This window comes from Erythrolamprus reginae, chromosome 6, assembly GCF_031021105.1.
Source record: "Erythrolamprus reginae isolate rEryReg1 chromosome 6, rEryReg1.hap1, whole genome shotgun sequence".
Lineage (NCBI taxonomy): Eukaryota > Metazoa > Chordata > Lepidosauria > Squamata > Dipsadidae > Erythrolamprus > Erythrolamprus reginae.
In genome coordinates, this window is record NC_091955.1 from 64,817,998 (window position 1) to 64,830,430 (window position 12,433).

The window sequence follows — 12,433 nt, forward strand, 5'->3', positions numbered from 1 at the left end:
GCCATGAAGGGCTTTAAAGGTCATAACCAACACTTTGAATTGTGACCGGAAATTGATCGGCAACCAATGCAGACTGCGGAGTGTTGGAGTAACATGGGCATACCTGGGGAAGCCCATGACTGCTCTCGCAGCTGCATTCTGCACGATCTGAAGTTTCCGAACACTTTTCAAAGGTAGCCCCATGTAGAGAGCATTACAGTAGTCGAACCTCGAGGTGATGAGGGCATGAGTGACTGTGAGCAGTGAGTCCCGGTCCAAATAGGGCCGCAACTGGTGCACCAGGGGAACCTGTGCAAACGCCCCCCTCACCACAGCTGAAAGATGGTTCTCTAATGTGAGCTGTGGATCGAGGAGGACGCCCAAGTTGCGGACCCTCTCAGAGGGGGTCAATAATTCCCCCCCAGGGTGATGGACGGACAGGTGGGATTGTCCTTGGGAGGCAAAACCCACAACCACTCCGTCTTATCAGGGTTGAGTTTGAGTCTGTTGACACCCATCCAGGCCCCAACAGCCTCCAGACACCAGCACATCACTTCCACTGCTTCGTTGATTGGACATTAAATGAAAAGTCATCTATGTGGCTTAAAAAGCAGAATGTTGTGATGGACCTTTGGTCTCATCCAGAAACACTCTCTTTACATTTGTATTCTCTTTTGTGAAGAATAAAATGGCTAAAATGATTTAATGGTATCTAATGGAAAAATACTTTCAAGTGTATCTGCTCTTCCTTAGACATAATAAAGCTTTGGCATCTATCTTTTCAATGTTTTCTCTTATATTGATTTTGCGTAAAAAGGGGTATGGTTTCAGGGAAATTATAACCAATGTAGAGTCTGGAAAATCACTAAGGCGAATGAAACCTGAACAAATGAAGGAACTAGCCAGGTGTAGGAGAGGAACACTTACATCTGAATTCTAGATATTTTTAATCAGTTGGCCTGAGTATATATGATACTGATTCTTCTAATAAGAAATACATAGGTGTTATGTTCTAGCACCAAGCTTCGCAGGAATTAAATGCAGACCACCAAATGTAGATAATGAAGGGTTTACTTTGTACAGAGAATATCTATTTACAGGAAAGTCTTTCGAATAAAGTAAAAAGTCTCTAAATGTCTTTTGCTAAATGAGCAGGGAGAGTATTATCAGCTGGCAAGAGTCCCAGAAAATGAGATAAGCACAAATATAATTACCCAGCTGTAAATAGTCAGAAGTAGAGATGTACAGGAAGTAACCTTGAAGCTTGGAGTTTTTCTGAAAGCCAAGAATGATCATGAAACTACAAGCCAAAATGAAATGCATTGTTCTCTGCAACTTTGCGGAGCTCTCTTCACTCTTAAATACCCTGAGGATGTGACCCAATAGCCCACAGCACTACTTCTAAGTGACTCTCCTCTTAGCCAACCATTTATGTTTCCTAAATGCTCTGCATATTCGGGCATCCAGTAAAGGCTCATTCATTCATTCATTCATTCTTTCATTCATTCATTCATTCATTCATTCATTCATTCATTCATTCACTCACTCACTCACTCACTCACTTATTTATTTATTTATTTATTTATTTTGTCCAATACACAATGAGAGTTTTAGTGGATATATATATATGTGTGTGTGTGTGTGTGTGTGTGTGTGTGTGTGTATATATATATATGTAGATTGTTCTGAGTTCGGGTTTTGCCCCATGTAATATTTAGACACTCAAAATATTACACGGGGCAAAACCCGAAGAACAATCTACATACATATACCCGTGAAAATCTACGAAAACAAATATATATATATATATATATGTTTTCGTAGATTTTCACGGGTACAGGTATGACGGTCTTGGTATATTCGGGTTTCTTCCCGTGTAGGATTTGGAAATTTCTGGCGACGTTTCGACGAGGTCTCACTCATCATCTTCAGGCTGGTGTTTCTGTCCTTGTTCTCCTGAGAACAAGGACAGAAACACCAGCCTGAAGATGACGAGTGAGACCTCGTCGAAACGTTGCCAGAAATTTCCAAATCCTACACGGGAAGAAACCCGAATATATATATATATATATATATATATATATATATATATATATATATATATATATACACGCACACACACACACATAGTAAAATACATGATGAAGGTTATAGAGGAGATACTCATAGTAAAATATATCTATGAAAGAATAGAAAAGAAGATATAGTACTAGAACATATCAATGAAAGAATAGAAGAAGAGATATAGGAATAGAAGAAAGGTATAGGAGATATAGGAGGACGGAAGGCACTCTAGTGCACTTGTACTCGCCCCTTACTGACCTCTTAGGAATCTGGATAGGTCAACCGTAGAAAATCTAAGGGTAAAGTGTTGGGGGTTTGGCGATGACACTATGGAGTCCGGTAATGAGTTCCATGCTTCGACAACTCGGTTACTGAAGTCATATTTTTTACAGTCAAGTTTGGAGCGGTTAATATTAAGTTTAAATCTGTTGTGTGCTCTTGTGTTGTTGTGGTTGAAGCTGAAGTAGTCGCCGACAGGCAGGACATTGCAGCATATGATCTTGTGGGTTATACTTAGATCATGTTTAAGGCGTCTTAGTTCTAGGCTTTCTAGGCCCAGGATTGAAAGTCTAGTCTCGTAGGGTATTCTGTTTCAAGTGGAGGAGTGAAGGGCTCTTCTGGTAAAGTATCTTTGGACATTTTCAAGGGTGTTAATGTCTGAGATGCGATATGGGTTCCAAATAGATGAGCTGTATTCGAGGATGGGTCTTTCTCTTCCTTCTCTTCCTCTGAGTCACTCAGTACAGGAAATGCAAAGTCATTTCTAACAGGAAGTGCTGATTCATTCATCCCAGGAAGTGCAGTAGGCCCTTGTTGTTCTGACTCTGACACCTCATCTTCTTCTTTGTCCATCTCAGGTGCCAGGAACATAGGATACCTGTGTCGCACCTCCACAGTCTCTGCATCCTCAGAGTCCATGATTATTTGTGCAGGACGCGAGGGAATCACAACACTATCCCTCATTGAAGGCCCTTCCCCTGAGTCTGACGATCAGGATGAGGTTTAAAATATCCAAACTAAATCTGGAGTATCAAAAGAATCCGCATTCGCCATCACTGACCTAGACTCTATGTAAGAGCCGGGGTGGCACAGCAGGTAGAGTGCTGTACTGCAGGCCACTGAAACTGACTGTAGATCTGTAGGTCAGCGGTTCAAATTTCATCACCGGCTTAAGGTTGACTCAGCCTTCCATCCTTCCAAGGTGGGTAAAATGAGGACTTGGATTGTTAAAAATTGCTATTGATAACATGTTGTAGACTGCCCTGAGTCTAAGGAGAAGGGCGGCATAAAAATCAAATATTAAGTAGGGAAGTAAGGAAGTAAGGAAGTAAGTAAGGAACGAAGGAACGAAGGAATGAAGGAACGAAGGAACGAAGGAACGAAGGAACGAAGGAAGTATGGAACGAAGGAAAGAAGTAAGTAAGAAAGTAAGGAAGTAAGGAAGGAAGGAAGGAAGGAACGAAGGAAGGAATGAAGGAACGAAGTAAGTAAGTAAGTAAGTAAGGAAGGAAGGAAGGAAGGAAGGATGTATGTACTGTATGTAAACACAACAAAGGTAGATTTGACCCTCTCTGAATGCCTTAGACCCTTATCTACTGGTAATACAGTAATTCTCATGGGAAAGCATGTCTGGGCAGATTGAGTCTTACACATTGGGGTCTGGTTGTTTGACAAATTGCAGCTTCGTGTTATTTTTTAATAAGATATACATATTTATAATGAATGAGAAAGCAGTTCACGAAGGACAAGAACTGTACTTGTCCCTGACAGAAATATAAATTGAGCTGTAATTGTTTTGGACCTTGAAATTTTAGATCCAGGAAATATATTATTTTTTAATGATCGTTTATTAACATAAGAAAAAAACACATATAGGAAAGGTAGTTTCGAGAATTTGAAAATAGCAGCTAGTATTGAAAGGAGATGGTAGCTTTAGTCTGTTGCTACATATTTCCATCCATTCCTGATTACAAAAATGTATGCCTCGGGGTTGCAGCATTGCAGGATATTATCTTTCAAAAGTTCTCTGAAGTCCTTTTCAGTAACTTTGATGTAAAATATTGAAGTGCCATGCTGCAGTAATCTTATTCTATAGTGTTTGGGAAATTTAGTGACAGATCATTGTAATTTACATTATGTTCTAATCTTTAGGAGAATGTTTAGAAAATAATGTACTGTTGGTATATAAACACCGGAAAAATTAGTCAGAATTTCAGAATTCGCAAGCTCCTTAAAACCCACCTCTGTCATCAGGCATGGGGGAATTGAAATTTTCCCTTCCCCCTAGGCTTATAGAATTTATACATGGTATGCTTGTATGTATGATTGGTTCTTTAAATTGGTTTTTTTTAGATTATTTTAATATTAGATTTGTTTACATTGTATTTCTTATTGTTGTTAGCTGCCCCGAGTCTTCGGAGAGGGGCGGCATACAAATCTAATAAATATTAATAATAATAATAAAAAATTATGTTGGAAATGTAAACAAGAAGTAGGGTCATTTTATCATGCTTGGTGAATGTGTAAAGTGCTAGAAAATGTTGTACTCAAATATATAAAGTGATTTAGAAGATTTTAAAGGTTAACTTTCAATTGAAACCAGAATTTTATCCTACTGGAAAAATAGATGAAGAATTAGAAAAGAACCATCTAAAAACCCTTTTATATAGAATAATTACAGCAAGATAATTTGTATGCACGAAGATGGAAATAGCTGATAATATACAATGAAGGAATGGTCGGGGAAGATGATAGAATTTGCTGAAATGGCTAAATTGACCTGTTTGGTTAAAGAAAAGACATTATTTATATTAAGTCCTCATGGAGGGGTCTCCTGGGGAGGGTGGGCAGGGAGAAACTGGTTTAGTCTTCCCCATGCATGGAATTATGAGCATGGGCCCTTGTGCATGTGTGATAGCGCACACTCACACTCTTTTGGCACCCGAGGAAAAAAAGGTTCACCATCACTGGCCTAAGGCATTACCTGCAGCAGAGCAAAACCAGCAGACAGGCAAAGCAGAAATAACCTAAGAAGCAACAGTACTTTGCAATAACCCAGTGACCGGTTAGGTCCCACAGAGTTGGCCTTCTCCGGGTCCCATCGACTAAGCAATGCCATCTGCTGGGACCAAGGGGAAGAGCCTTCTCTCTGGTGGCCCCGGCCCTCTGGAATCAATAGCCCCCAGAGATTAGAACTGCGCCCACCCTCCTTGCCTTTCACAAACTCCTAAAAACCCACCTATGTCGCCAGGCTTGGGGAAGTTGATATTTTCCTTAGCTACTATGATTTATGTATGGTTTGCTTGGGTTGTGTGATTAATTTTTATGATAAGGGTTTTAATCTGTTTTTAATATTGGATTTTTACATTGTGTATTGTGTTGTGAGCTGCCCTGAGTCTTCGGAGAGGGGTGGCATACAAATCTAATATATTATTATTATTATTATTATTATTATTATTATTATTATTATTACCATTGCAAAGAAGTCATCAGAGGTAGTAATCTTCAATGTATATTTTATTTTATGTACGTTGAGAGCATATGCACCAAGACAAATTCCTTGTGTGTCCAATCACACTTGGCCAATAAAAAATTCTATTCTATTCTATTCTATTCTATATGATAAAGAACTTTGCAATTTTTTGTAATTTTTGTGTGCTTGGGAATTTCTACGGATATCTGCTTGAAGTAACTACTCTTTAAACCAGATATCTTTAAAAAAAAAAAAAAGTAACTGTGGACATTCTGGCAACATGTTTCTTTTCTTCACATTCTCCATTGCCCATGACAAAGATAGACTGTCCTTACCTCTATTAATACTAAAATAACATTTTCCTCTTTATTCTGATATTATCCAAGGGAAGATAATGGCTGGGAAGTGGAGAAAGGAGCAGCAATGGAAGCAGCAGATTTCATGCCAATATAATATTCTGCTAACTCAAGAATGAGTGAATAAAATTTCATGAAAGCTAATTCGCTAGCAGCAGTTACATGAGCAGTGGGTGGTCTCTCAGTCTCCAAGTAGCGGGTCTTAGGGGAAAAAATGTATTCTGTGATTACTTTTATGCCTTGTTAATAGCTCTTTAGAGATATCTTGTAGTCATTGTTCAAAATCAAATGTTGGACCTTTCTCTAATTGCTCAAACAATTGTTCTGAACAAATCAGCCAACAATAACTTACTGTCTCCTGTAGAATGAATTGTTGTTTAATGATAGGTATTGTACAGGGCATGCATCACAGATTAAGTCATATTTTTAAAAAAGTTTTTATTATGTCAGACTAATTAAAATAAAGAACGATTGCCTACATAAATTTAATTAATAAAATAATATGGCACAACATTTGTCAAAAAAAACAACAACAACAAGCAAACAAAACAAAGAGGTTTATCAATCCAAACAAATTGACCAAATTGCTTAAATGTTGTTTGGCCCTTTTGTTGAAAAAAGTCCTCTATTGAAATATCAATTGAATCAGCAATCCACAGCAGCAAATGGGAGTCAGACAAGGATATATACCAGCTCTCATTTTGTTTAATTAATGATATGCAAAAGTCCTTGATAGATAAATAGATAGATAGATAGATAGATAGATAGATGGATGGATGGATGGATGGATGGATGGATGGATGGATGGACGGATGGATAGATGATAGAGATAGATAGATGATAGAGATAGAGAGAGATAGAGAGAGATATAGATAAAAGACAGATAGAGATAGATGAATAGAGAGAGAGATGGAGATGATAGAGATAGATGATAGATAGAGATAGATAGATAGATAGATTGATAGATAGATAGATGGATGATAGAGATAGATGATACATAGAGATAGACAGATAGAGATAGATAGATAGATAGATGCATGATAGAGATAGATGATAGATAGAGATAGAGATAGATAGATGATAGATATAGATAGACAGATAGATAGATAGATAGATAGGTAAATAGATAGATAGATAGATAGATAGATAGAGATGGATGGATGGATGGATGGATATAGACAGACAGACAGATGATAGAGATAGATAGATAGATAGATAGATAGATAGATGGGTGGGTGGGTGGGTGGGTGGGTGGGTGGATAGATGAGATATCATCTTTCATCTCTCTCTCTCTCTCTCTCTCTCTTTATCTCCATCATATCTGAGAGAGAGAGAGATGAAAGATGATAGATAGATAAGTATAGATGGAGGGAGGGAGAGAGGGAGGAAGGGACGGACAGACAGTCAGACAGAAAAATGAACATGTAAACATTATGCTGAATGCTGCAATGCAATTCTGCAGAATCATACCCCCAGGTAGGGATGAGAAGACGGCTGTGCGGATTTAGTTTATACTGTGCACTTAACTATCTGGTTGAGGTCAAGGGCAAGGGCAAGGTAGTTGTTTTGGGAAGAGGTGGACTAGTTATATCACACCCTGGACAAGGAACCTATTGATGATGTTAAAATCTGTCTATACCTAGAAATTGTTTCTGCTGAAACAGATTCCTGGCTCCTTTATTTTAAGAGAGGCTACAGCCTATGTCAACACCATAACACAGGCTACAGCCAGGGGTGGGCTACTGCCCGGATGGGGAGGGGGAACGCAGTGGGGGTAGTGAAAATGAAGCTCCACCCCAGAGAACCCAATTTGCACTGAAAGTTGTTGAAAGAAAATGCAGGGCATCCTGCATAAGTCATGCCCAGTGTGGTAGTAAAAATTTTGGTAGCCCATCACTGGCTACAGCCTATGTCAACACCATAAGACAACTGCCCAACCATAGCTACCCAGGTTCTCTAATTCCAATTAAAGGGTAAATAACAGCGAAATAGCGATTACCGTATATATATTGTGCAGAATTGTAGAGATTTACAAATGCCTTTTTATTGGAACAGATATTCCACTTTGTTGAAATGCATCTTGGGGATGCGTGAATAAGACTATACCAGCACCAGCAGTAAGGGCAAAGTTGATTATATTCCATGTACTAAGCCATCAAGTTATTAAAAAAATTAATTGGCTGAAGATCCTATTTATGGATCTTGATAGATTACCCCAGTGTTTCTCAACGTTGGCAAGTTGAAGATTTTTGGACTTCAACTCCCAGAGTTCCCCAGCCAGCGAATGCTGGCTGGGGAATTCTGGGAGTTGAAGTCCAAATATCTTCAAGTTGCCAACGTTGGGAAACACTGGATTACTCAGGCTTTGTTCCATAGAGCACTTGCATAACATGTCCCTTGTCCTTGGGCTGCCCAATTTTCAAATGTCATCACATAATATGGATTTTTCCATCCAATTCAGCCAGACATGAAGAACACAGATGTTTCAAACAACCAAGGATCATTAATGATTAATGATATGTCTGCTTAAGAGGAAATGGCTGGTTGAACATCAAGAGTCTTCCTAGTTTAAAAAAGTATTTAACAACTTACATGGCTCAACTCTTTAGAAGACCTTTTTCAAGAGCTTGTTTTTTGTTTTTTTTCAAAGAATTTTTATTTTTTCTCTCCATTCACAATACAATCAAGGAAATACCAATAACATCAAGTTGCTTTACAATAGGTCAAATTTTACAACTTATGGTATACAAAAACCAATGCTACCACCCTAACCTTTGACATCTGGATAAAAAATAGCTGCTCAGTTTCTTACATATTACAAAAAAAAATGCTATTAGCTGAAACCTCCTTTTGGCTGTTCTACATTTCAATATCTAAAAAGGATTAGGCTGTAAAAATTTTAAATTTCTCCATATTTCTTCTATGTCAATTTTCATGTATATTTAAAAACCATTTAAAATGATAACCGTCCATTAATAGAAAACCTCTAAAATAAACACCAGGAAACTTCCAGTAACAGACTCAAGGGGGAAGAAAGAAAAGAAACAAACAAATAACATCTCGTAATAGCTCCCAATTAGTCAAATTACAAAATTACCAAACTTAATTAATCATTAATAATTAATAATTCCTTCATTAAAAAAATTTAAACAAGTAAAAATGACTAACCAAAAAGGAAACTATATTTAAAAGTAAGAAAGTAAAGTAGTAAAAAGAAAAGGTTTATAAAAAGAAGAAAATACAGAATAGGGAAGAAAGAAAAGAAGAATAAAGAGAAAAAGGAAGGGTACAAACCAAAAAAGGAAAAAGAAACAAAAGAAGAGGAAGAAATAAGAAGTAACTTGCTTTCAACAGCTAGATTCTATGGTGAGATATAGGAGATTTCATGGAGTTCCGTTTGAAGAAAGATTGTGTAATTGTGGTACACTAGCTGTTGAATACATTGCACATAGCCTCCTTGATTGCAGATTGTATTTTGCAAAATGGTCTGTTTACCTTTCTTATTTAAAACCTAAAAAAATTGGGACACCCGGGAGAAATTATCATTCCCCTTGTGTCGGGAATGAACCTGCATACAGTATCACTAATAAGGCTGCTCTCTTTATATCAAAGGGCAATTTGAACAGGGCAAACTATATAGATAAAATTGGGGTTAACTGTAAGAGTGATAACTTATTATAAATAAATATTGTTTTCTCTATGTATACAGTGGTACCTCTACTTACGAACTTAATTCGTTCCGGGACCAGGTTCTTAAGTTGAAAAGTTTGTAAGAAGAAGCAATTTTTCCCATAGGAATCAATGTAAAAGCAAATAATGTGTGCGACTGGGGAAACCACAGGGAGGGTGGAGGCCCTGTTTCCTAGAGAGGCCCCACAGAGGCTTCTCCTTGCCTTTTCTGGCCCTGTTTCCTCCCAGAAGATTCCTAGAGAGGCACCACGGAAGCTTCTCCTCGCCTTCTCCAGCCCTGTTTCCTCCCAGGAGATTCCTAGAGAGGCCCCACAGAGGCTTCTCCTTGCCGGTTGTTATCTAGAAAAGTTCATAGAGGCGTTCTTAGATAGAGGTACCACTGTACTTGTATCAGTGTTATACTTTTGAAATGATCAGACGATTAAATCAATAAAGTTTATATTCTATTTTTTTTATTCTGCAGCCATTCAAGTGTTAATATGTTCTTCCCATGTTGTATAATAATTATTTTGGTCATCCCCAATGAATGGAAAATCCGCAGTTCCTGATGTCTTGACATATCCCAAATATTGGAGAGATAATTAAGCATATTGTATACATCTTCAATTAACCACGATCTTATGTAGAAAATGGTTCTTAAGAAGAGGCAAAAAAAAACCTTGAACCCCCAGTTCTTATCTAGAAAAGTTCTTAAGTAGAGGCGTTCTTAGGTAGAGGTACCACTGTGCTATGTATTTACTATAGTACTTGTAGGACAAGTACAGACAATATGAATTAACATTCCAATTTCTAAGAGGCTTCTCTGGCATGAAGAGTCCAGTGATAAAACAGAAAATATGGTATAATGTTAACTTTTCCCAGTAATTTAAACAGTGCAAATCTTGAGGGATATCTCTATTAGAAGTCCTGCAAATAAAAAAGGTTAAAAAATTCGTTTTCATCATTAAATGCTCAAAAGAACTAGTGGAGCAGCTGTCGACATTCATTTGTGTAAAAATATTGAGCTTTATCCTTTGAGCAGCTTCCTAGGAATTCTTAGATCGAATTAAACAAAAGAATCAGAATATTGCCTGAAATCTGATCCCCTGTACTTATAAAAATCCCTACTTTAAACCCAGTGGATTTTCTCCAATTCATAGAGTAATCAGATGGAGCACTAAGCCTATGAATTAGTGAAATGAAATAAGGAGTGCAATTTTCTGACTAATTTATTAATTGGAATAGATCATTGGCACATAGTGGAAATTTATATCCTGCATCTATCATGATCTCTTCATACCACATACCACCACTGTGATGGCCTATATTTGGCCTTTGTTTTCTATACCCTCACAGGTCCCAGTACTTCTACAGCTTCTCATGTTTCTTCTTCCTGATGTTGCTGCCACTATCGCTATCATGATGCCTGGCCTTCTGTGTGGATTTGCAAATCCCATGGGAACTTAGCCCTGTTCCTCACAATCTTCTGTGGAATCTCCCATCTATAGCAACGTTTACACGGTGCAGGTGTTGCTGTATACATGATGCCAGCTACTTGTTGTATGCTCTTCCTTCCTGCATCTCACACCCTGCCAGTGTTGGACTGTTTCACTCTGCATAGTGTTGTGATTCAGCCTGAGGCTCCTCAGGGACCGGCTGGAGCTCTGCCAGACCCATGCCCAGAGGAGGAGGACAGTGACCAGGAGGGGGAGGACCAGGCAGACGGGGGAGAGGAACGTCAGGAAGAGGAGGAGGGAGAGCAGCCTGAGACCCCCGGGGGGGGGGGCTCTCCCCAGCTAGTAGCCTGGATTCATTGGATGAAGACGCACAGGCTATAATAGACATGAGGCAGAGACGTGCAGCTCAAAGAAGGGGCCAATTAGAAAGGTATTTCCATCCCTGAATTGGCAACAGCTGGGTTTGGGTGTGGTTCTCCTCAGCAGGGTTGAAAAGGCAGGCCCGCCCTTACAGTCTTGTGGAGAGTTATCAACTGGGAGTCCTGTGACCTTGCTTCGATTCTTGGCGTCTCTGATCTTGGCTTGTGGCCTAGAAGGCTGAAAGACTTGGGGGAGGCGTGGGTTTTATTATCTCCAGTGTTGTTTTTGCCAGCAAGAATCCTGTTTTATTGCCTGGCCTTCGTGAAACCTCTGTGAAGCTTCATCGTGTTCCTGTCTGTAAGAACAGTTTTTGTTACCTGTGTTTGCTTTCCAGTATATAAACTGCCTTTGCTTTTTACCAGTGTGTCTGGATACTCTTTTTGGTTGGTGTCTAGGGGGACCCAGACAGAACACATAGTACCTTGGGTCCTATCTAATTTGTTTCTACAGATCTGATTCTTAGTGCCTGTTGTTGTGCTACTATGATCAATGCCTCAGGGATGGCTTTTAGTCCATCCTTTTCCACCCAATGGTAGAATTTTCCAATGTCTGCCTACCTCAGCTATCTGTCAATGTTATATCATATGCAACATCTTATTCAGGACTGCTCTGAGTCCTCGGAGAGGGGCGGCCTACAAGTCTAATAAATAATAATAATAATAATAATAATAATAATAATAATAATAATAATAATAATCTTGCCACGTCGCTTCCTCCCATGTCTGCTATCACCTCAGATATTCTGTCAGCAGTTCATATTTGGGTGCCATTCATCTTCGGGTGCCATAAAAGAGGGTGGGGAAAATATTTATTTATTTTGTTTTATTTTGTTTTATTTTGTTTTATTTTATTTTGTTTTATTTTATTTTATTTTATTTTATTTTATTTTATTTTATTTTATTTTATTTTATTTTATTTTATTTTATTTTATTTTATTTTATTTTATTTTATTTTATTTTATTTTATTTTATTTTATTTTATTTTATTTTATTTTATTTTATTTTATTTTATTTTAT

The 12,433-nt window shown here is 38.1% G+C and overlaps 1 protein-coding gene across 1 annotated transcript in view; it reads left to right on the forward strand.

Moving 5' to 3' along the window:
- ENTHD1 (ENTH domain containing 1) overlaps window positions 1–12,433 on the forward strand; it is a 58,105-nt gene that overhangs the window by 6,439 nt on the left and 39,233 nt on the right. Inside the window, 1 exon segment of the mRNA XM_070754964.1 lies at window positions 4,999–5,107. Within this exon segment, the coding sequence (XP_070611065.1) occupies window positions 4,999–5,107 (109 nt within the window).